This window comes from Musa acuminata, chromosome BXJ3-1, assembly GCF_036884655.1.
Source record: "Musa acuminata AAA Group cultivar baxijiao chromosome BXJ3-1, Cavendish_Baxijiao_AAA, whole genome shotgun sequence".
Classification (NCBI taxonomy): domain Eukaryota; kingdom Viridiplantae; phylum Streptophyta; class Magnoliopsida; order Zingiberales; family Musaceae; genus Musa; species Musa acuminata.
The window spans coordinates 1,273,344-1,297,983 of record NC_088349.1 but is presented as its reverse complement, the minus strand read 5'-3'; the positions used below and the strand labels follow the sequence as shown (position 1 = coordinate 1,297,983).

The window sequence follows — 24,640 nt, the reverse complement described above, 5'->3', positions numbered from 1 at the left end:
CACCGGGTGGCTCGTAATGTGGTTTGGGTTTGTCATGGCCTCCTCAATGGTAAATTGCTTGCATTGAGTAATGGATACAATGAATCACGTTGTGACCACTGTGAGGTTGGGTTGGAGTTTGAGGAAGCAAAATGTTGGGTCCGTTGACACTCTAAACTATCTGATCGACCGATTCGAGGCTCCAGTTATTAGGTTGGGGGATTGAGTTGAGCAAGCAAAATATTTGGGTTGGAGGCCATAAAGGTTGTTGTTCCCGTTGACAGGAACAGCAGATAGACAGATCGAAGAGTTAGATTTGGAGTCCGAGATTTCCGGTGTCTTTGAGTGTTGCTGCGTGAGCAGGTTGTGGCCCGTGACATGTGGAACGAAGAAAATTTTGTTGATTCTCTAAATTGTTCTTTTTGGCATCAAAGTCTTCTAAAAGGGAAAAAATCTAATTGTACTCTCAACTGCTATATCTTTTTCTTGCTGTTCAACTTTGTGTAGAATAATAACCCTAACAAAATCAAGAACATGTAATTAGTATGCATCATGCTCAACTAGAAAACAAGGACAGTGGAATTGGCATACAGCAGGAAGTATGATTTGAGAGTTGAAACCGGTGATTTCGATACCAAACTCACCGAAACACAGCGAAAACCCAATCTTCTTGGATGTATACATTACCGTGAGGTATGCGTCCGTCCGATAGCAATTATGACAGACAGCCATCCATGATTAGTTAAAATGGCTGCACCTTGTACAAAAATGGAAGAACACCAAAACAACATTGCGAAGTGCATGAATAAAATTTTTAAGACTTCTTTTACTTCCAACTCGAATCGAATGTTGTGATTTCTTCAGCATCGTTATCTTGGAGGAAGCAAAATGGCTGCTTGAAAAGCAACAAACATGTCTAGCTAGTCAAAAATCTCTGCAGGTTTTGTGGTCTCCGATTTCTTCTGATTTTCCAATGCCGTGACACGCTTGTTAAGAGATTCAAATCGTTCATCAAAATCTTCATAAACACCTTTAGCCTGGAGAAGCAAGTAACTATGAGTCACTATTACTAAAACAATTTATAAAACCATCTAAATAACAGGCAACATTAAAGTAAAATAATATAGATTGAGGGCGACTGCAATAAATAGATAAGCAAAAAGTAGCAGAACCTACAAAAGAAAACATGGTAAGAATTTGTTTCTAGCATATCACTGTGCACCATTTTAAGTCTGAACCTCCAAGCAAATTTGACATCACAAAAGCCATCTTTGACATATCAATTTCAAACTTCAGGTCTGTCACCAACTTGATCGATCAAAAAATATGGCCATAGTTAAGAATATGAACTAAGAGCCTTGGAAGCAGGATTTTGTAGTTTGGATTTAGGCCAAGTATGACAACCAGCTCATGTAAAGTAACAAGAAGAAACAAAAATGTGATACGGTCAACTACGAAAAACAGAAATTATTTTAACTGAAATGAAGTTAGACAGGGGCATCATAAAAGTATTTCTGCAAAATTGACCTCTCGCTACTGGTCATTGAGATTGGCCTTATTTGTGCTTTCTCATTTATTTTTCCTGAAGTAGTTTTTAACATGGGCATGGTGTTGGACTTGTAAATACATTTTCGATGTAAGTTCTAACTGTTTTGTCAATGATTCCTACTTCCTTACAACGTCATAGGACATAATAGCATTGAACCTTTGTGCATGTTACATATATGCAGGGTTCAACCATTATAGAAAGATGGTTTTGTAAATTAGAAAAAAATACTTAGAAACAACCTCCAATGAAGGCCTATACCCACGAAGCTGTCCATGCAAACTCGACAAGTACCTTATATCTTTGTAATCTCCAACAAAACATGATTATTTTATGAGCAAAAATACTTAATACCTTTGTTGTTGATCACTTCCAAAACATAGTATCTTGGCATGTAACTATGAGTTCCTTTAGGCAACAACGGAAGCATGTGACTTTGCTAGTGACCTTTTGGCGGACATATGCTTGTCCATAACAATCATTATTCCACTATGGCTGCTGATCGCTTGGAACCAAACCCATACAGTTTGTCAAATGATGCCATCTTCTTTATCCTTGTATAATTGTATCCAACTCTCATTCAGCTCATCTTGGGAGCTCCAATTATTTGTCATTAAGGATCTGAACCCTTTTTTTTTTCCTTATGACCAAACTAAGAAAATATGCGAAGCATAGGTTCCTCAAGATACTTGCCATATCAGTGTCATGTCGACATCGAAACTTCTCAAATACTTTTCAACACATATTGGGTTGCTCAAGACATATAACTCCTGTACCATCCATACTTATGCCCATGTCTTATACTTGGACTTTTGACTCATTCCTCAGTGTTATTTATTTTTGTTTGATGCACTTTTGTGAATTTTCTTCTTAGAGAATGGTTTGTTATTCTTATATTAGATTGTCTGTATTACATAAAGTATAAAATAAAATAAAAGACAGCATACATGTATTTAGATCATGGAATAATTATTTCAGATGAGCTATAAGGAAATCTCATTTTGTTTCCATTCATCCAATCCGATACGGTCGACTAGGAGGTCACGATAACTTTTCTCATTATCAACTTTTTGTATATGAAACAAAAATGTAAATACTAAAAAATAAACTTCTTTGACAGAAAGTATATCCTTCTCTGACCTGCTATACTAGACAGTTTACTAATCAAGCACAAAATGTAACAGTAAACAAACCCAATACATTCAAGCAAGAATAAGAGAGAATGCACCCCTTTGATTTGAGGATGTCTCTAAGAAAACAAGAAAGAAAAGGAGACAAGAGATTTTCCAATTTTGGAAACTTATGTCTGACAGATGAACAAGTAACTAAAATAGAACTGATATCAAAGTAGAATAATCATGAATAATAACTTGGATAGTACTTAATGGATTTAGAGACAGTGCTTAGAAAAAGAAACAAAGATAACCATGGAAAGCTCAAAGGGCTTAATTTTCCGTAAAGAAGTACAGAAAGTTATTGAACTTATTTCACATAGGATGAAAAAACTGTCTTTTGTTACTAAACATAATTATCTTTTGGCCATAAATATCATTCAGAGGAAATTCAGCAATTTAAAGCATCAAAGCAGAAAGATCGCATATCAGAATAGACAAGCTCGACGTTGACTATCCCTGTGTCACAGCTTATATCAGAAAATAAGGAACTCTCCAAACAAATTTCTCTATGTAATTATCTCAAGAAGACATGAAAGAACCAGAGCACAAAAGTGCATTACCACGAACACAATCACATCCATTTTGTATCAGACTAGGGATTTTTTGAAACAAATTTCTCTATGTAATTATCTCAGGAAGACATGAAAGGACCAGAGCATAAAAGGTGCATAACCAAGAACACAATCACACTCATTTTATATCAGATGAAAAGGGATCTCTCCAAACAAATTTCTCTAATGTAATCATCTCAAGAAGACATGAAAGAACCAATCACGAACACAATCACATTAAAGTACAATGGACTCGATTCACCAAGCACCAATCTCTTATATAAAGTAGACATCTTGTCAAAGTGATTCGGCATCTCCACAGTACAGGATCTCACGTCCCAAACATTTAGGCCTTTGCGAATGGATTCCCCTTTACATTAACCTCCTCTAGGCTTTCTAATTATATCCTGCTATCGGTCCAATTTCCCTATGTGAATCGATCGATCGATCGATCAACAAGCCATGGGATCGAAGAAAATGGTGCATCGTTCATAGAAGGCTTAGTGGATGTAAAGAAAGATAGGATGCAGGAGGAACCTGTTGGGCGATGGCGTCGTGGGCGAGCATGTAATCCTTGTAAAGGAGACAGAAGCCGGCAAGGGACGCCGCGGCGGCGCCCGCAAAGAAGGACGCCAACCTCACTCGGAAGAGGAACCCCATCTCTGTCTCTCTCTCTCTCTCACGCTGGCAGCTCAAAGTGGGTCGGGTTTCTTGAACCGGTATTCTAAACCAAACCGCGGGTTCTGTGGATCTATATGGATATCGAGCCGCTATTGGCTGCGTGTCCTCTGCCGCCTCCTGTGACCTCCGACCTTTGGCCATCCTTCCCCATGGTACCTCTCTCTCTCTCTCTCTCTCTCTCTCTCCATGTCTTTATCTCTGTTGCCATCACTAGGGTTTTTCTAGGGTTGCAAAGCCGTCGGCTTTTACTTGATTTATTTGTTCTGTAATATAGCAAATCGGATTTGCAATTTGTTAATTGTCTTCGCTCGTGTGATTTCTGTTGTTCTCCTGCAATTTTCATGCTTCCCATCTGAATTGTTGGAGCCTCTACTTAGTCATGATATCACACCATTGATTCAAAAATCAGAATCATGTGGATACGATGATCCAGACATGAGCATTCGAAGTAGAATAATCTGCAGGGATTTCTTGCGTGCCCCAACCCTCGTTTGATATCATGTAACAAAATCTTTCATCATTTATACATTTTTAGCGAACTTTAAACCATGTTATATTTGCAATCACTGTTTCTTTGTACTTTTTATCTCAAACTGTAGTTTCTTGTTAGTGTCAAGATCACTGCCTTTGGACTTCCTAGAATTTCTTCTGTTACCTTTGTATTGTTGTGTGTATCGACGTTCATGTAGTTTGCTGTGTTCTTTTCTTTTTCTTTTTTGTTTCGTGCTCTAAATTTGCTTCTGAGTTGTATAATATTTTCAACTTCTACTATTTAGTTATTGTTGTTACGACATCACCATTGTTTGTGGAGTAGGAAAACATTTAGAGTGACGTTTAATGTGATGGGAGAATTGGGTGGTAAGTAGGCCATAAGAGACAAAAAAAAAGGCCAAAATAGAGAGAGAGAGAGAGAGAGAGAGAGAGAAAGAGAGAGAGAGAGGAGACTAGAAAATCTGATTCACATAAATTTTAAATCCTGTAATAGAAAAAACAAGTACTGCAAATTCAACGTTTACCAATTTGGTCAGTGAGAAAAACCTTGAATCGTCCAATTGAATAGCTTGTGTTGTTGAGAAGTGGAACTGCAAGTCTTCATTGCAAGTTGGCTTAAGATGGTTGCGCTTCAACAGGGATGTAGATGATCTACTTTTCAGGAGCGGAGAGGAAGGAGGAGTGATTGGTCTTGGATCCCACTCCAAGTCCTGTATCTCACATCAGGGAAAATTATGGGGTCGCACCACTCATACATTATAAGGAAACTAAATTCCTATTCATTCAAGAGTCGATCATCTACATCTGCTCAAGCTCGACCATTATGGAGTATATTTGCAACTTCAACTTCTCATTAACACATGTGAGTTGGACGATTTAAGGCTTTCCTCTTTGACCGAATTGGTAAGTTTTGAATTTACAACATCCATTTTTTCTATTGCAAGAATTAAATCTTTTGTGAATTGTGTTTTCTCACTTCTCTATTTGTTTTGCCCCTTTGTTTATTATTACCTACTCCCCTCCCAATTCTCCCATCACATTAGAAAATTCACTCTTTAGGTTATCCAATATCATATTTGGTACCAAAGCTGGATCCTACCAACATGTCCACAGGAAGTGGATATCTTTTGTCTTCTTTAAAGAAGATAAGTTTCAGATTCATCTACTAAATATTTTTTTCTTCTTAGTGCTCGATGGTTTCTGTTGTGGGAAACAGCCTGGAGCCGTGGCCTCGGGGCCGACGTGGCTCGGTTCGGGTTCGGACGACGGGGATCTCCCTGGGGCATTCCTCGAGCCCGCCGAGGTGGTCGCGCTGAGGTGGTCCGATCGGGACGGGGTGGCCACTTCCTCCGGGCAAGAACTCCTCGCCTGCGCGTCCCGTGGGGACCTTCGGCTTCGCACCTGCACAAAGGTCGGGTCGGGAAGCTCGACCCGACCCCTCCGACGATCAAGTTAGATGATGAGAAGGGGATTTCAGACGAAGAAGTCTTTTTGGTGCGCCCCCCACCCCCCTTCTCCCTGATGAACGAGAGGGTATTTATAGGGAAGCTTACTGTTTCTTGATGTGCCCGCTTGTAGAGGGCAGGCTGGTAACGTCTGACCCTGGTGATGGCGTGGCGTGAAGAACCGAGCCTGAGCAGGCGTTAATGCGCCTCGGTCGGCGCTCCGGTTTGCGTTGACCAGGTGCTGTGAGGCGTCATTTGGGCCAGCTGACGTCGGCCGAGTCTTATCATAATTACTATCCTTATCATATTCCCCCCCGGAAAGAAGCTATGCGTCGGGAGTCCGAGGCATGGCTTCAGCTTTCAGGCGGGCTGGCCGCGAAGGCGCGGTCTCGGGGAGCATGGAGCCGAGGAGCACGACGCAGGCGGGCTGGCCGCGCAGGTGTGTCTCGGGGAGCATGGGGCCGAGGAGCACGACAGGCGGGCTGGCCGCGCAGGTGTGTCTCGGGAAGCATGGAGCCGAGGAGCACGACGCAGGCGGGCTGGCCGTGCAGGTGTGTCTTGGGGAGCATGGGGCCGAGGAGCACGACGCAGGTGGGCTGGCCACGCGGGTGTGTCTCGGGGGGCATGGAGCCGAGGAGCACGACGCAGGCGGGCTGGCCGCACAGGTGTGTCTCAGGAAGCATGGGGCCGAGGAGCACGACGCAAGTGGGTTGGCCGCGCAGGTGTGTCTAGGGGAGCATGGAGCCGAGGAGCACGACGCAAGCGGGCTGGCCGCGCAGGTGTGATCTCAGGGAGCATGGAGCCGAGGAGCACGACGTAGGCGGGCTGGCCGCGCAGGTGTGTCTCGGGGATCATGCGACTGAGGAGCACGACGCAGGCGGGCAGGCCGCGCAGGTGTGGTCTCGGGCAGTCTTCGGCCGAGGGACACGGCTCAAGCCGAGGGACACAGCTCAGGCGGGCAGGCCGTGCTGAGGTGGACTCGGGCAGTCTTCGGCCGAGGGACGTGGCTCAGGCCGAGGGACACAGCTCAGGCGGGCAGGGCGCGCTGAGGTGAACTCGGCAGTCTTCGGTCGAGGGACATGGCTCAGGCCGAGGGACACAGCTCGGGCGGGGAGGCCGCCCTGAGGTGGACTAGGGCAGTTTGCGGCCGAGGGACACGGCTCAGGCGGGCAAGCCGCACTGAGGTGAACTCGGCAGCCTTCGGCCGAGGGATACGGCTCGGGCCGAGGGACACGGCTCAGGCGGGGAGGCCACGCTGAGGTGAACTCGGCAGTTTACGGCCGAGGGATATGGCTCAGGCCGAGGGGCACGGCTCAGGCGGGCAGGCCGCACTGAGGTGGGACTAGGGCAGTCTGCGGCCGAGGGACACGGCTCAGGCGGGCAGGCCGCACTGAGGTGAACTCGGCAGTCTTCGGCCGAGCCGTGTAGATTCAGAAGGGTTTAAGTCGGGGCTAACCGCGAGCCGAGAGGGGGTCAGGCAGATACTGAACCTTCGCTCGGAAGAGACTGAGGCACGGCTTAGATTTATTTTCATGAGGACTACATCGGGTAGCCATCGCGGGTGCTTGACCTTTCTTATGGAGCCCGCGGTCGGAAGTCGTCCCTTCTCCTCACGATCGCCCAGGCCTCCGTTGTGATGTACCGGTCAGCCCGCTGAAGCATCTCTGGCACCGTGGTGGGAGGTCGCTCCGCGAGGGATCAGAGGAATCTGGAAGGTCGCAAGCCTATCATAAACGTCTGCACTAACAGAGAGGGGTGAGTGTCCGACAAACCCCGGATTTGCGTGGCAAAGCGATCCACAAAATGTGAAAGGGGCTCGTCCTCCCTTTGTTTGAGTCCGAGGAGCAGTACCGCGGAAGGCTTCGGCCGTGCATAGGCCACGAAGTGGAGCTCGAAGTCATTGACGAGCTGGTCGAAGGAAGCAATAGTCCCGGTCTTCAGGCCGCCATACCACGCGTGGGCCGGCCCTCTTAGAGTGGTGGGAAACGCTCTGCACATTAGAGCATCATAGGTACCGTATAGCGCCATCTGGGCGCGAAAAGCAACTGCATGGTCCGTCAGGTCGGTGGAGCCATCGTAAGCGTCCAGAGAGGGGAGCTGGAAATCCGGGGGGACTGTTTGATCCCGTATCTCGGGCGTGAAGGGAGACCCTTGGTGTGCGTCCTCCCCGAGCTCTCCCTTGGACCTGCGAACCTCTTTCTGCACCTCGTCGAGTCGCTGGCTGACGAAGCGCAACTGGGCCCGCAGGGAGTCCATAGAAACCGAAGAGAATGCCTCGAGTTCCAGGCGGCCGCTCGGGTTTGCCATCACTGGATCCCCGAGTGGGGCCGGTCGGACCCGAGGCGAAGCGGGCGCCTTGCGTTGTCGCAGTGGTTCGATCGCAGGCGGGTGCGCCGAACGAGAAACGAGCGGGATAATGGTTTGCACCTTATCCATCAGAGCTCGGACTTGATGGGCGAGGTCCTGAAAGGCCTCGGGTGACACGAGCGTCGAGTCAGCTGGGGTGCCGTCGGGCGGCGACAAGCCCGGGTCGTTGAATATTCGCCAATATCGTTCTGAGGTCGTGGCGGGGTGTTCGTCACGATGGTCTCCGTGCGGGGGATGTTCCCCCGAGGCTTCAATCGGGTGCGACCTCTCAGCCGTGGGCTCATCTGAGCCGCTCGGGTGATCACCCGACATTCCGGGCCCTCCTTCTAGCGCCAATCTGTTGTGGGAAACAGCCTGGAGCCGTGGTCTCGGGGCCGACGCGGCTCGGTTCGGGTCTGGACGACGGGGATCTCCCTGGGGCGTTCCTCGAGCCCGCCGAGGTGGTCGCGCTGAGGTGGTCCGATCGGGACGGGGTGGCCGCTTCCTTCGGGCAAGAACTCCTCGCCTGCGCGTCCCGCGGGGACCTTCGGCTTCGCACCTGCACAAAGGTCGGGTCGGGAAGCTCGACCCGACCCCTCCGACGATCAAGTTAGATGATGTGAAGGGGATTTCAAATGAAGAAGTCTTTTTGGTGCGTCCCCCACCCCCCCTCTCCCTGATGAACGAGAGGGTATTTATAGGGAAGCTTACTGTTTCCTAATGTGCCCGCTTGCAGGGGGCAGGCCGGTAACGTCTGACCCTGATGTTGGAGTGGCGTGAAGAACCGAGCCTAAGCAAGCGTTAATGCGCCTCGGTTGGTGCTCCGGTCTGCGTTGACCAGGTGCTGTGAGGCATCATTTGGGCCAGCTGACGTCAGCCGAGTCTTATCATAATTACTATCCTCATCAGTTTCTTTTTTCAGCCATATGATTCTTGTTCTCTTTTTCTTTATATACTTCTTTTTTTCTTTATAATTAATCTAGGAAATATAATTAAAAATATTCTAGATGTCGTCATGTGGCAACTTATAGAATTTGTAAAAGACCCTTTAAACTAATAGAAATTTTACTTAAAAATAAAAAAACAATGACGATGATCCCATATCACAGCCTTCATATGATAAGGCGGGTGCTAAGTGATACTTGATCAAGGAAGATTGAGATGTTCTCTGAAATCAAGAGCAGTGACAGGTGTCCTGCCAATTGTGATCCAATAACACTACAGGATTAACCAAAAATCTCCATTAAGAACAAGAGTCCTAAACTGAAAACCCAATTTAATCTGGATGATTCCAACTTCAGCGATAATATCTAAAATGTATTGGATCATTAGATTTAGTCATATGCACATCGATTTGATGTTGTTGGTTATCTGATCCAATTAAGAATTGTACAATCAGAACAGTATAACTGGATTGGACTGATAAACTATCGGATTAGTATTAAACCGTATGCAGTTTAACTTTGTTCATATCACATGGTGTCTGATTTGTTAGCTGGCCCTCTTTAGGGGATTGATATGTAGAACAAACTACATAGGGATTCAGAGACAAGATATCCCCATGCCATACATAATTCGTTGCAGAACAGCATATGCCTCTGATTGATATTCACAAATATGTATATATTCACAATTTGTGTGTAGGAACGACCGATGCTGTCGCTCCTTGCATTGTATGTTGTTGTGGTTCGTCAAGTCTAATGCACATATAAGCATGAATAAATGAGCTTTCGATGCATAATGATGAATTTCCTGTTTGCTAGCCTTCTGTTGTAATTGGTGAGTGTTTATCTGCAGATATTCTGATTCCACCAATCAAAATATCATAAGAATTTCCAAATGAAGAGAAATGCTCACAAGGTGAAATTGGCAAAGAAATATAGGTTATTTCATCAGAAGGATATGACAGGTTGGAGATTTTGATGTGATACTTCTCTGTGTTTCTTGTTTTAAGCTGAGAATATTCGATTACATGATCCACTATCTAATAACTCTTATCCGTATCAGGGACTCAACTGTCAAGTTCGAAAGGAAGCATAACAGGCCTGAAAGGTATGATAGGAACATCACATAGATGGCAACGGAGGCTATAAAGAAAGTTGCCAAAATCATAGTTAATAAGGAGGCTAGGCATGATTGGTATGTGCATGATTTGTCCCTCTTTCTTCTATCTGCACCACATCTTCTGATATGCTATTTGCACATTTTACAAGATGAAGGGTAAAAAATCTATTTTCTGGCAGACAGAAATTAAGGAGCTGGAGAAACAGTAGTGATTTGGACGAAGCACCTGCTGCCCTGCAACATGGTTCACAAATTACTCTTCCGAAGAGTAAAGTTAAGGTTTCTCAATCTCAGCTTGGAGGGGAGAGCATGGAAGGATAATGGTAATCTTGACAATTATTCATCTCTGATTTTAAAGAGCCATCTTAAGATTTGTTTTCTTTTGTGCTTGTCATGGTTGATGAATTTGCGGTTCCCTGAACAATCTGGCCACTAGGGAATACTTTGCTACGATTAGCTGAAATACGTTGGTCAAAAACATTTTGTGTTTGGTTATGCTAACCGTAGGGTTCTTTGCTTTTTTTTTTTTTGTTTTTGCATCTTATACAAACAGAGAGCTTCTAATATGACTCGAGACTTCCAACTAGTAAACTCAAGAAATTGTGTAATCTTCATGTTAAACAGAAATGTAAGCCATAGTTCCTTCGGACAACATCAATTTGTGTTTTGTGGTTAGTTTTGATGAAGATAGCTAGAGATTCCTGCATGCTTTGGTGAGTCCTGCATGCTTATCTCTCAAATTTCTTTTTCTTTTACTTTTTTGATGAAGATAGCTACAGATTCCTGCATGCTTTGGTGACATGAAAACAACCAAGCATGAGCTTCCACAAAACTGAATTTATGTTTTAGATGCTCGATTGCTTTCTCGCTTTGGAAAAGAAAAAACATGTAGATGGTGTTGAAAACATTGTAGGTGTTATATACACAATAGTCATCTCAAGATCTCATGTGGAATTATGATGGTTGAATTTTCTCCATGTTGTCAACGTGTGCCATCAGTAGCAACCCTTGTTGACTGTTTACATTGATGAGAACTTCATTTTGAAATAGAAACTATTTTCTGTCTTAATATGTAGGAAAAACATGATACTAATAGTTAAGGTGTTCTGCAGGGGAGTCGGGAGGTAAATTTGCAGCTACAGCGACGACAACAGCTTGTTCACACAGTGCTCATCGTGGAGTTTGTGGGCTCAGAGTTTGATGCTGTTTCAACTTCCACACAATCCAAATTCTCAATAAACACAAACCCAGATCGACAATCAAGTTGGTGTTGATCCAAACAAGTTGACAAACAGGAATTAGATGAAGACTCGGAACTTATGATGGTGATGTTGGTGCTGTGTGTCCCTTTCCAATCTGTATCAGCATTGAAGATGGAGGCGCCTCCCCCAGAAATGTCTGCTTTTCCACCCACCTTATTCTTTCAACTGCTCACGTCCGATTTCACTCAGTCGTCAATAAGTTGTCGTCGTTGTGAATCAAAGAAATCATTTTTGTTCAACCTTCATTCATTTGATACCGAAAAAGAGATTTTTGTTAGTATCACGGAGCAATATTATCGTCCGTCATAAATTAATTGTATGGATAGCGTCTCCTAAAATTTTAATTAATGATATTTCATTCAAAAATTTAAATTGCTGTTCCACTTGAATTGCATCCGAATATTTTTACCAATTCCATAAAACATAAAATTATGTTCATGCTTATTATTACGATGATCCATAGCATGCATCGGTTCAAGTAGGATGGTCACTCGAGGACCCATTTCCATGTCCTAAAAAGCGACGGGTGCAGCCCCGTCATGCTATTTTCTACCATGTTGCGTGTGCGTGCAACCACCGCTCCACACACCGGTATAGGTATATGTGTTCCCCCAAATGCTACCTCACCAGAGAAAATGACACACTTAGATGATGCTGCCCTACGCCGAAGCTTCCCTGGTTCATCACCTCCCCTGAGTAGCTCGTTCTTCGACAGTACCAAACATCCGAGGAACTAATGATTCGTACTCTATCATCCTCTCCAGCTTTGACCACTGTTGATCACTTCTACATCCAATATCCAAGGAAGCGAGTAAAGCTTCAATCGGCTTCTGCGCAATCAAGATCATGAACTAGCTTCCTATAGCTTCCTCAGAATCAACTCCTTCTTCTTCCAGTCGAAGATTGAGTCTAAATAGTTATCGTCACCCTATCGCAGGGGCTGCCATCACATGGGAAGTCTACGTGCTATGCTAAACCTACCATTGGCTGTGCGAGTGCAACCGGTGTTCCGGGTTGCTTAGATGCTTGGATGCAGCAATATGATGCATGAAAGACCCAATCATACCTTTTGCAGCAAGCATTTCTGAGTTCTCCACGAAGTAAGGAAGAATTGAGTGTAATGATATGCTTGTTCTTATGGAAGCATCAGGTAGAGAAGAAGAAGATGATGATACAGAGAGACAGAGAGAGAGGAGAGAGAGAGAGAGAGAGAGAGAGAGAGAGAGAGAGAGATATGTATATGTTGAGGATAACTGGCGAGTAGCTCACGCTATCATCTTTCTGGGTCGGGATCGGGCACCACGTCTGGCGACGTGCAATCGGAGGAGAGGGCGAAGCAGATCATGGCGGGCGTGCCGACCATGAGCAGGCCGAGGGGCACCATCCACAGCTGCTCGTTGCCCGGGTGGAAGACCGCAGTCCACCACACCAGTAGCGCAACGCCGAGAAGGATGATTAGGAGCAGACAAGCAGTGGCGGCCATCGGCATCGGCCGGTCGATATTGGCGGCAGCGGCGCAGGCTTTTCCGCGGCCGCTGGGGATCTTCCGGCGACCGGATTCCATGGTCTGCAACGTACTCGGGAGGGTTTCGATAATGGGATGTGTGGAATTGTGAGGAGCTCCTGCTGTTGGTCTCGGCATCGCATCTATTTGTAATGCGATCTCGGATCCATAGGGGCCTTCAAACATCTTCGTCGGTTCCTCGAACGTGTGGCATCCCTATAGCTTAATTCATTATCATCTTGACTAATTACATATTACCGCATATACTTTAAAAAATTATATTAACGTCCAGACTAATCATTCTGACCAATTATAAAAGTAAAACGTCTAAATCTATTTACCATAATAACGTCAATTTTACAAACAAAGATACGTAAATAAAGAATAATAATAATTTTAACGTTCAACGGTGGATGATGACGTCATTGGCATCAGTGTCGATGCAGTTGTTAGCCACCTTCGACGACGATAAGATCCACTCTCATCACGATGCCATCCGCCTCCATGAGCGCACCATCGACCTCATCGTCGCCCTTCCCGTGTTGCTTTGCATTTATGTCAATACTGATGTAGTTGCCAAGCAGCAACTACATCGGCGTCGAGGAAGATGGTGGTAGCTGTCCCGGTATCTACAGTGAAGATGGTTAAGAAAGTAAAATATCTAGGTCCATTTACTGTAATAACGTCAGTTGGCATCGATGGTGGACGGTGATGTCGTTGGCATCGATGTCAACACAGTTGTTGGCCATCTCCGACGACGAAAAGATCCGCTCTCACCGCAATGCCATCTACCTCCATGAGGAGCGCGTTGCTAACCTCATCGTCGCCCTGTGTCACTCTATATTTGCGTCAACACTGACGCAGTTGCCAAGCAACAACTGCATCAACATTGACGCAAATGGTGGCGGCCGCCTCATCGTAGACACTACGACGACCACTACCATCTGCTTCGATATCAATGCAATTGTCGCTCGACAACTGTGTTAGAGTCGACACAAATGCAAAGCAACACGGGGTGGGCGACGATGAGGTCAGTGGCATGCTCCTCATTGATGCGAGTGGCGTCACGGTGAGAGCAGACCTTATCATTATCAGAGGTGGCAAGGCAACTACGTCGACGTCGACGTCGGCGATGCCGCCATCTACCACCACCAACATCGTCCGCCAACGAATGTTAAAATTATCTTTTTGCCCATTGTTTTTATTTTTTCATCGATAAAACTGATGTGGTTAGGGTAAATAGATTTAAATATTTCACTTTCGTAACTATATGGATACCAAATGTAACTTTTTAAAGTGTAAGAATCGAAACGCTAAAGGTAGCTATAATGGGTAATCTATAATTAACCCTTATCATCTATATATATAAGAAGTAGAATGCGTTTTTGATATGCTACTTTGGGATCTAATGATATGCTACTTTGGGATCCGATGAGTCCGGCTAGGATGAATATAGGGCAATTTTGTTGAAATTTTTTTTAGACTTGTTTCAGAAGGTGTTTCCTTTTTTTTATTTTTTTTTGGTTTCCCATTTTTTGTAATAGTCGTAATGCCCCTCGTCATCACCCATCATTTTGTCACCTATGCCTTTGTTCTTGTTCGTCGCTGAGGCCCTCATTCGCCACTATCATTACCACCTTGCCCTCATCTACCAACTCCCCCCTCATCGTGCCTTCATCGTCCATCTTCTCTATCCTTGTCTTCGTTTGTCACCCTCATCCGTTGCTATCATTGTTATCACACCCTTGTCCATCGCCTTTGCCCTTGTCCACCACCCTCACCCTTGTCTGCTATTATCGAGGTATCGCTAAGGCCCCATCAGGAGGACTTCGCCCTCCGTGATGCCTCCACTATCAATGACGATGGAGGAAGGATGATGGTGAAACCGCCAACAAAGGTCAATAATGAAGGAGTCAAAGGAGGGCAAGACCGTCCAGGTGAGCCTTTGCAATACCTCAATAATGACGAAACGAACAAGGTTGAGAGCGAAGTCAATGAATGAAAGCACAATAATAACGACAACCATTGACGAGGACGAGGGTGGAGATAACAATGAGAACATAATAATAACAACAAAAGAGGGCCTTAATGGCGATAACTACAAACGAGAGCGAGGGCGAAAGTGACGGGCGACGATGATGGGCATTATAGGTATAACAGTAAATAGAAACACCATTTACGAAAAATAAAAATATGAGACACCTTCCAGAAGAAAAAAAAAACCAAAAAAGAGAGATTCCAAGAATATACTAACAGTAATATAAATGTAAGAATATTTATTTGAAGCCTACATCTCTCTTAGTCAAATTAGGTTTAACAAAAAAAAACAAATATTAGAGACGTTTGCATTGCAAGATCATTAACAGACTAATTAGGAGTGCACCAAAAGAAATACCTTTAGGAAACCTTGAGACAGCTATAATAGCACTTGTTAATCCACGTTGTCTTGTCATTGATTTCATGTCACTGAGGCACATCTTTGGGGTGAAGTGTGAAGTTTTTAGTGATCATATAGGACAAATATACTAAGTATATTAATTTTACTCATGCTGGCCAAGATTTCTTTTTTTTTTTTTTTGAATAGTGGCTTGGAAATTTGAGTACATAATCTTCCACTTTGATATCAAGTTAACTTATGAATATTATCATAGGGTTATTTTCTTTTACATTTTGTTCTAACACTATTAATTCATATTATAATCAGAATCAAGTTTGCTAAAACATAAATAGTGCGTGCGAGCTGGCTCACCTTCCTCAATGCATAGCATACATAATGGGTTTCAATAAGAGATTGCAAATGGGTTTTTTAACATATTAAAAATCATTTGGTAAAATGGATTTGTTCATTATCTACCATTTAAAAACTAACAAAAACAGGTCATTTGTTCATTTAGACTGATCCAACTTTTTTTCCTTAAAAAAATCGAAAATCGAAATAATATAAAGAAAATGTACAGACAATAAGAAAGACCATTGTATTTTGCACGAAAAAGTATACTTAATTCTGTATATTGTATTCACTCAACAATGCGCATCAACACATGGATTCTAACTTGTATATGCAAAAAGGAATTGATCCGATAAGATAAAACCCTCTGTGGTGGAAGGCTCAAGAAAACGACAACATAGAAAAAGTCCAATAAGTTGCTCTTGAGAAAGTCCAAAAGAAATCCAACAGCTGACGCAGAAAAAAAGGCTTACCTTTACCTTCTTATTCCTTGATTAATTCACCGATGGAGAAGCACTGATTCAGATACACCATTTCATGTAGCAGTGGCTGAAGCATAAACATTCAAATAGCAAAACCTGTGACACTATCATGTAACAGAAACACCAGCACTCCGGCCATGCAAGTCTAAATTATTATACGAATTACCATGTAGATCATATTAAACTTCAACTTTGGATATTTAAACCATGCATAAACCCGATCGATCATTCTAATACTTTGATAATTAGGTAATGGAACAATACGTTTTCTAACTTGAGATGTAACAGTCACTTTGCAATGTTGTTAAACAGAAATTAAACTTGCGCAAAAAAAAAAAAAAAAAAATTTGTACTGAGGGAACAAATAGAGGGGTGCTCGCTTGGGTTACCTTAGGATAGGCTCCTGTTGCAGAAGAAAGAAACAGCAACGCCCTTTCTACAGCTTTATTCTTTTTTTTTATCATGTTAGGACTCATCTTAGTAAATTCTTGTCCTCTGACATGCCAAAAATTGACTGGTACTGAGTCCCATTCCTACAACACCTCACTGTCTTTCAAATTCACTGCAAAACATTGATTAAAACAAACAATACTACGGTTGTCTCAGCCTCAACAAGATCCATGAAGGAATGCAAGATACAAGAATCGACAAACGGAAAGGAACCCTGGCTTTCTGTGCTTATGAGCATAGAACAAAAGACTATCTGAGATGTGCCTGATTAGCTCTTGGACTATTTTTATTGTGGTTATGTATAATGCCAGTCTTGACGGCACTGCTTTCGCCATGATCTCAGTTTATAAATGCAGCCAGCAGCAATTAATAGGCCAAAAGCAGAAAGAGCCATAATTGTAGAATTCGCAAGATTTTGATGATAACCACCCTAGCAATAATGAAATGTTCACACATCAAACTTTTTAAAATACTTCCAATCAGCTTACGTGACACATTTTACCATCAAGATTTTAAAGCTTTTTCTAAAGTTGCAAACACAGCTACATACCTTGAGCAGAAATAACAAAATTGCTACATTAGCCGGTGCTAGCGAGGAGCTTATCATCCCCCCACGAAGCTCATTAGGTAGGTACCTGCCTAGGGAGAATGAGAATTGAAATTGAATCATTTAAGAATTGATGAGCATTAATGACTCACATTGTCCTCAATCTTGCAAGTGAAGGCAAACTAAACCCGACACAAGCATGAAAGACACAAAATAGAATAACCAGAAATCCAATCTCCTGTCATCAAAAGATATTGAGATATTAGTAAAGAAAGCTAGAAAAATAAATCAAATAGAAAATTACCAAATAATGGAGCTTTTCCTCTTTCCTTACCTGGTAATCATAAGCGACAATGAACAAAGCTAAACCAGCAACCCCCAAAGCGGTTGTTAGGCAATCCTCATTTCCAAATGATTTTACCTCACTAAAATACCATGGAAAAACAGTGCTCCCAAGCATTCTTGAGCCAATAAAGCAAGGGTATATCATAGATAGATTCACCTCCCTTCCATCTGCCTGCAGTCACACATCGATGAATCCAATTAACAGTATATCCTGAGATAACATAAATAGCAAAAGTACTTCATCTGGAGTGCCTCCAATCATCAACTCCCAATTCATCTAATAAAGCAGGAGACTTTGCAGGATGCTAGTCTATATCACAGAATCAGAATTATTATAAATGGTTTCCAAGTGGGAGCATAAAACCATCACAATAACATGTATATATTAATATTAAAAAAAATGAAGAATCTGACAATGGGTCAGTTTGTGTTGTCACTGTGAAGCATATAGGTTCACAAAAGAATGACTGGACATTGGACAAACTAATCACATCCAAGTGCCCAAAAGGCCACAAGATTTAACAAATAGAACAACAAGAAAATTTCTGGCTATTTATTAGTTTTTCCTTTTTTTTTCTTTTTTAGTCTTTTAAGCCAAGACAAACTTCCATATTTTCAAGTATTTCAGAATCTTCATTTCAATATTCAGGAAATGTTCTTTTTACTATGAAAGGGGAAAGAAACAAATAACAAAACTAGCCAATTGACCATTTAAACAAAAAGCATGGTCTCATAAATTAAATTCAGCAAAGATTTTCAGATGTACCAAATTTCCTCTCCACAGGCATTTAACTTTCATTTTTACGAGCTTCACCTGAAACTTCAGGACATGCTAAGTTCTTTATATGGTTAACCAGTCTATTGGCCCATGCCAAAGTTTTCTTTCTTATTATGGTACAAACAACTCATCGGTTGATGACAAAAGTGTCTTTCTTCCTTGGCACTATCATAGCAGGCAAAAAAGAAAATCATGGATTTTGCATAATCCAATTGAAATACATAAAAATAGGTTCCTCAGGTGATTGATTGTGTAGAAAACTAGAAATAATTAAGTATAGAAGAACATCCTGAATTTTACATTGTGAACCTCAAAAATGCTGACTGATGTTTTCAGAACTTCCAAATAAAAATGAAATTGCATGGTAAACTGGGCCTACCACTAAGGTCGGTGCCCAAAGGATCCAAACAACTGACATGGAGAAATGGATACTTGCTTGAGTCCATGCTAGAGCCAAAATCTTTTTGTCTGGCTAGCAGGAAGAATCATTATAAGAAATGGTTAATAGAGATTATCACAATGATTTCAAGTATGTGAATAATCAATATAGAACAACCCAGAATAAGATGCTTAAAAATCAAGATAGATTCTAAACAAATACTAATAAGATGCTTAAAAATCAAGATAGACTCTAAACAAATACTATGATCAAGAAATTCTTCAGAAAAACATTATGATCAAGTCGTCTAACAAGTCACTAGTTGCTTAAGCCTAAAACTTAATGGTTTGTCAATTGTCTACAAAAGCATATAATCAAATGCCAAAATAACTTAAAAGAACCTATCCGCTCCATGTGATGAATCTAAAATAGCAGATATTGCAGGAAAGTGACAATAAATTGATCACATGTAAACTAGATAACCATGTCGAACCTGAGAAATCATTAAGCTATCTAGCTTGCTAATAATTTCTACAAAATTACAGTTTTCATTAACCACATAAAGAATATATGCTATGCAAGAAGCAAAGAGTTATTATCCACACCAATTGGTGTGTTTTACTGAATACAAGTATGGGAAAGGCACGGAGGAAGAAGACGAAGCTCGAGCATAATCTAAAAAGGCAGGATCAGTCTGATATGCATGACAGCATGTAGCACATTTTATCCTGAAATCCTTATCCACTCATGCAAAATGCTTTGGTTTTAGTAGAAAGAAAGACAAACGCATTCATGAATTACAGCTGTCAAACAACTAATGCACATTGCCGCTGAGCTTTTAAGGCATGATAAATTCATTGGATGAGAAGTATAAACTTCTACATAAACGACCAACTCAATGAAGTGCATGTCAAATTCAAAACACAGATGAATAGTATACTTCTCTCATTCATATATTCTGTGCACACAATGTGAATTCATAGTTTTCTTAGTCTTCAATACCATTGCATATTTTACTGCCAGAATGATCATATTACAGATATGTGATTTATAGAGTAAATTTCATTCTAGTTAGAGTATGTCATTTCATGCATAGATAGTATAGTGAATCGTTGGTTGACATCAAAAATATCCATGGCACCATACATGGAACAATTTGTTCTAAGCTTTGTCTTGCTAGGTAAACATCCAATGTACTTTAAGCTCTCAATTCTACAGATGTTTGGTTGAAGCAGAAAAAATATATCCATCAGTAAAACTTTCAATATTAAGATATAGCATTTGTTGCATTTAAAATTGTTGACTAAAATTATTGCATCCATAACTCAGATTGTGCTGTAAATGTTCCTCACCTCTAAGAACATGAGCTGAGAATGATTTTATATAACTGTCAACAGAAATTATATGATAACTTCTGCTCCATTGTTTCCTGATACAGAGAGCGCTTAAAATTGCCAATAAGGCAGCCAGAACATAAGGGGAAAGGGATCTTCTTTTAAGATCTTTAACTAACAAATTTGCCAGCCCTTGGCTGCCGATTAGAGATAGAGACTCAAAAAAGGTCATCAACCAAAATGTATCACTCAGAAGATCTTGCTTGTGACCTTGCTGCAAAAATGAAAGAAGAGACATCAGCCTGCTCCTGAGACAACATTAAGAAAAAAGCTGAAGCAGAAAACGAACCTTTTCATGTTCCATTACCATCCATGTCTCATAACAGAATGAAAACAAAGAAGAAGCAAGTGATAAGCATATACTTGATATCCAGACAGTTGGATGCCTGACCACACTCTTCAAGACACCAACAAAAAGATGAAGAATGCAAAATAACAGACAAGCCTTTCTTGGACCCCTACAAAAATCAGTTTAATGATTATATTATTAGTATACAATCAATAGAGCTTCATATGAAAGTAATGTTCAAACGGAGATGAATAGAGAGAAATGGAGTCATTTCAATGAGTGGAAAGTTATCAAATTAACATGTAAACCACTAGTGATATTAGTAGATTTTACATAGTATTTTTCCACCGCAACAGAGTCTCCATTACATTTTCTATATCATATCTCCACATCTTATCCCAAAAAAGTTTCATAAAGACTTAAAAGTATAATGATGAACCATCTGTTCTACAGATTCATGAATCCTTGAGCCAAGGTATAAAACTTGTCTGACCAATATGAAATGAAGACTCTAAGCAGTATAAAACTTGGTATCACCAAAAAAAGGGTACCAAAATGTATGATTTTTTATTAGTGTTTTGGTCAGACTTGTTAATACTAATCAATACCTATGGATCCAACCAGTAATTTAAACCACACAAGTGTGGATATAGAATGTACTAATAGGATGGGTTACATTACAGAAATATAGCAAGAAACATACCCTAGTTACATATTTTTACATAATTTGGAACAACTACTTGGTTACTCACAGATAGACCCAAATATTTTCCCAGCTCCCAGTTGCAATGGTTACTTATAAAATCAAGGTTGAATGCCTATATAGATAGGCATATCTACAGATATGATGTTCCTAACTTAAATATTATGCTAACATGAAAAGGATAAGAAACTGGAATAGCAAAGAGGGAAATGTGCTTCAATTTGAAATTATCAGGATACTACTAGAGTATGCATATCATAGCCTTGAATCTGCATGTACTAGAGTAGGATGAAGACAGACTGGCCTGTAACTTCACTGTCAAAAAAATTTTATTTGATTTGCAAATATCATAGCAAAATGATCATTTTAATATATGACATACTCGATTTCCAGAAAACTCGACAGCTACAACAAACCAGTGGCTTGACAATTTCTATCTGAAACCCCTTAACTAGCCTTAGAAGATAGGAAGTTAACATCGAAAAGATATCACTACATCCCACAGATCGAGTTATCCTAGAAAAAAAGTCTTCTTAAAGCATAACCATAATGGTTTATAGTAAGAATGTAGTTAGTAAGGAGGCGTGAGCCCGATGCTCTATTAGCAATACCTGACACAGGACATGACAATGTGCCACAGTCACAGTTTGCCAATCATGTACAAGTCATATGGCCAGCACATTCATATATAGAAATGTCTGAATTGATGCCTCATGATGCATGATTATAAATTATTTGAAAACCATCTAATATTTCCTAAATACAGAACGGTTGTAACCATCAGTAATCTACAAAATGGATCAAGGACTGATGTGGTAAGATCCTCAGGTGTTGGAGAATTATAAGCATATACGAGATACATGACGAAGGCAAAAATGAGTGCAAAAGCCTCAAATTTATCTTCTGTCATTGTCGAAGAGGAGAAAACCTATTTCGATGAAGATGGATGAGAGGAAAAGAATGATAATGATATGTTTGAGAATGACGATGTTGATTATGATGATAATTGAATTTGATGTAAAACTTTATTGTTTTGAGTCTTTTGACATTTTTTTTATTAGACGATGAATAATGTGACTTTGTACTTTAGATCTTTTAATTTAATATCATCTTTTTATTTATATAATCATATTTATCAATTATACTATATATTTTATTATTTTAATATTTCAATGCGTCTCGTTTCGCTCGAGTGATCACCTAACGCCTCGAGCATTTTGGGACCTTGGCGCCTAACATTTTTTAATTCACTGTGTACAAGTCATATGACCAACACACTGGCATGTCTAGATTGATGCCTCATGATGCATGATTATAAATGATTTGAGAACCACCTAATATTTTCTAAATACAGAACAATTGTAGCCATCAGTAATCTACAAAATGGATCAAGGACTGATGCAGAAACCTAGAGAACTGATCTTAAGGAGAGACAAATCTTGAAACCAAAACATGGCAAGAGCTCTAAAATCATTAGTGGCGTGGCAAGAAGTTGAACTTTAGCAATTAAACCCTTTGTGGTGATTAATAAGATATATAAATTACAAGAAACATTATATGACTTTAAAATGTAAAAAATAGAAAGAAAAAAAAAAGTAATTTAACGTTTTCCTAGTAATAGTAAGTAGTAACAAACCAGCTAACTAAATCAAAGAAAAAAAAACATGATATCATTACTTTTTTCCTAGTAATAGTTACAGACCAGCAAACTAAATCAACACATTTATTTAAAGATTCTTTTTAGCCCAAAAGTAGAGAGCTATCCTATGGCAAGTATCTTTTCCAAATAATCTCTACATTGATCCTATAAATTAAACCATGAATATACACACTACAGATAACCTATTCTGTAAGTTTCTTCTCAAAAAAATTCTCACCATAGAGCCTGCAACTACAGAAGTTCATTTGTCGATGAACTTAAGCGGGTTCTCTTCTTGATTTAATTCATCTTTCATCAAAGTCCATGACTTTCAAATCTCAATCTACCGAGTCCGATTCATATTCTAGAGTCTAAGGATTACAAGTGTTGCAGGTACACACTCCTCGCTAGGAGGCATTCTGCATTAACATGAATTCATCAAATAGTTGCCGAGTGTAACATACAATAGCTATGGAAGGATCATAATTTCACTTCTTCTGCAGTTGAAGTCACCTACAACCAAGAATTGTCGTACCAACTATACCAAGGCGTATCAAGCATTCCACCATCATACCAGACCTAAAGCCTAGTCAGACCAAGTCCTGCCCTCTGTAAGAACCTGATTCGTGTTCAATTTCACCTTTTCAGCCATCGAGTCGATTTGATTCCCAGACGAAGCTAAATATTTATCCTCCATCGAATAACAATCGTTAACTTGAGACGGACTACTAGAGAAATAGAAAGAGAAAAATGAGAACTTACACCATATCAAAAAGAACGCCGGAGAAAGTACCAAAAAGGAGAGCAGCCACAGCTCCTATGGAGAGATACCATGTCATCTGCTCACGGCTGATTCCGTATAGTGCGAACTCATACTCACCAAACATCGATTCAAGGCCGTCCATTACTGCAAATCGATGAATCCATATCAAGATCCAAAACTGTGGATGTCAATCCAAGAACCCGCTACCGATAAGCAAAGAAACCACGAAAACCCTAATCGTATTCATAAAACAAGAAATGACCAGGAAGGAAGGATCAAGGACCGGAAGCCAGCGAGTAGAGCAGCAAGAAGCCCCTCTGGAAGCGAAGAAAAGGGGACGTAGGGCCGAGATCGAGCAGAGAAGACGCCCCGGATCCCCTGGCGGCGTTGCTCTTGGAGAAGTAAGGGCGCAGAAAGACGGAAGCGAAGCAGGCGGCGGAGAGGACGATGAAGGCGGAGGGCTTCGGCTCCCATCGATCGCTCTCGATCACCACTCCCATGTCGCGGACGGCCGAGGGGGACGAGAGGAAGGTGCTGTTGTGTGCGCTCGACGGACGCGAAATCTGACCCTCTCTCTCTCTCTCTCTCTCTCTCTCTCTCCAATCCGACGGTGCCGATCTTTCCTCGACGCGATGATGATCGCACAGCGCCGCGTCTGTTTTGACGACGCATAGTTCTGTGGTAGATATGAACCCAATCAAGTTTTTGGCCATTGGATCGGTAGTCGAACCGGTGATGAACGGTCGGATCATAAACTTGATAATATTTAATATTATATATAATTTATATTATATAAAAAAATATAAATGGCATATATTTGAATTTTTGTTCAATAAAAGTGCTTGAAAAAGAGATTAATAAGTTAAGATAATAAATGAAACAAAATAAATAAACAAAATTGATGTAAGCCAATTTTGGTCTCATTTGGGCTTTGGTGTTGTGCGGTCAATCTTGTCACTACTGCTTCTCCATCTGCATGAATTACATCTTCTATCTCAACTATCGAAGTCCATCGTCTTATGTTTATGTATATATATATATATATATATATATGTATATATATATAAATATATAGGTATTTTTTTTAACATAAATAAG

General features: G+C 41.3%; 2 protein-coding genes and 1 long non-coding RNA gene across 6 annotated transcripts; 1 reads left to right on the top strand and 2 right to left on the bottom strand.

The window, feature by feature from the left end:
* Positions 1-630: 630 nt before the first annotated feature.
* Positions 631-3,979, bottom strand: LOC135629363 (uncharacterized). The gene is made up of 2 exons (XM_065136607.1): positions 3,789-3,979; positions 631-1,016 (listed from the first exon to the last, which is right to left on the bottom strand). Exons 1-2 carry the CDS (start codon positions 3,909-3,911, stop codon positions 900-902), a joined length of 240 nt encoding a protein of 79 aa, XP_064992679.1. The 5' UTR covers positions 3,912-3,979; the 3' UTR covers positions 631-899.
* LOC135629365 (uncharacterized) lies at positions 3,969-11,913 on the top strand. Of its 3 annotated transcripts, none has more exons than XR_010493212.1 (6): positions 4,024-4,084; positions 5,063-5,286; positions 10,013-10,124; positions 10,223-10,354; positions 10,459-10,602; positions 11,392-11,913. It is a non-coding gene; the product is annotated as an uncharacterized LOC135629365 (long non-coding RNA). The 3 variants fall into 3 exon arrangements; XR_010493211.1 differs by having other exon boundaries at positions 5,063-5,327; XR_010493210.1 differs by lacking the exon at positions 5,063-5,286 and having other exon boundaries at positions 3,969-4,084.
* Positions 11,914-12,642: 729 nt separating this feature from the next.
* Positions 12,643-24,174, bottom strand: LOC135629362 (uncharacterized). Of its 2 annotated transcripts, none has more exons than XM_065136606.1 (9): positions 23,826-24,166; positions 23,542-23,686; positions 20,438-20,606; positions 20,107-20,362; positions 18,755-18,843; positions 17,587-17,769; positions 17,405-17,490; positions 17,256-17,340; positions 12,643-17,135 (listed from the first exon to the last, which is right to left on the bottom strand). In XM_065136606.1, exons 1-9 carry the CDS (start codon positions 24,040-24,042, stop codon positions 17,001-17,003), a joined length of 1,365 nt encoding a protein of 454 aa, XP_064992678.1. In that variant the 5' UTR covers positions 24,043-24,166; the 3' UTR covers positions 12,643-17,000. The 2 variants fall into 2 exon arrangements, 1 of the variants encoding a protein (XP_064992678.1); XR_010493209.1 differs by having other exon boundaries at positions 16,996-17,135; positions 17,256-17,344; positions 23,826-24,174.
* Positions 24,175-24,640: the final 466 nt, after the last annotated feature.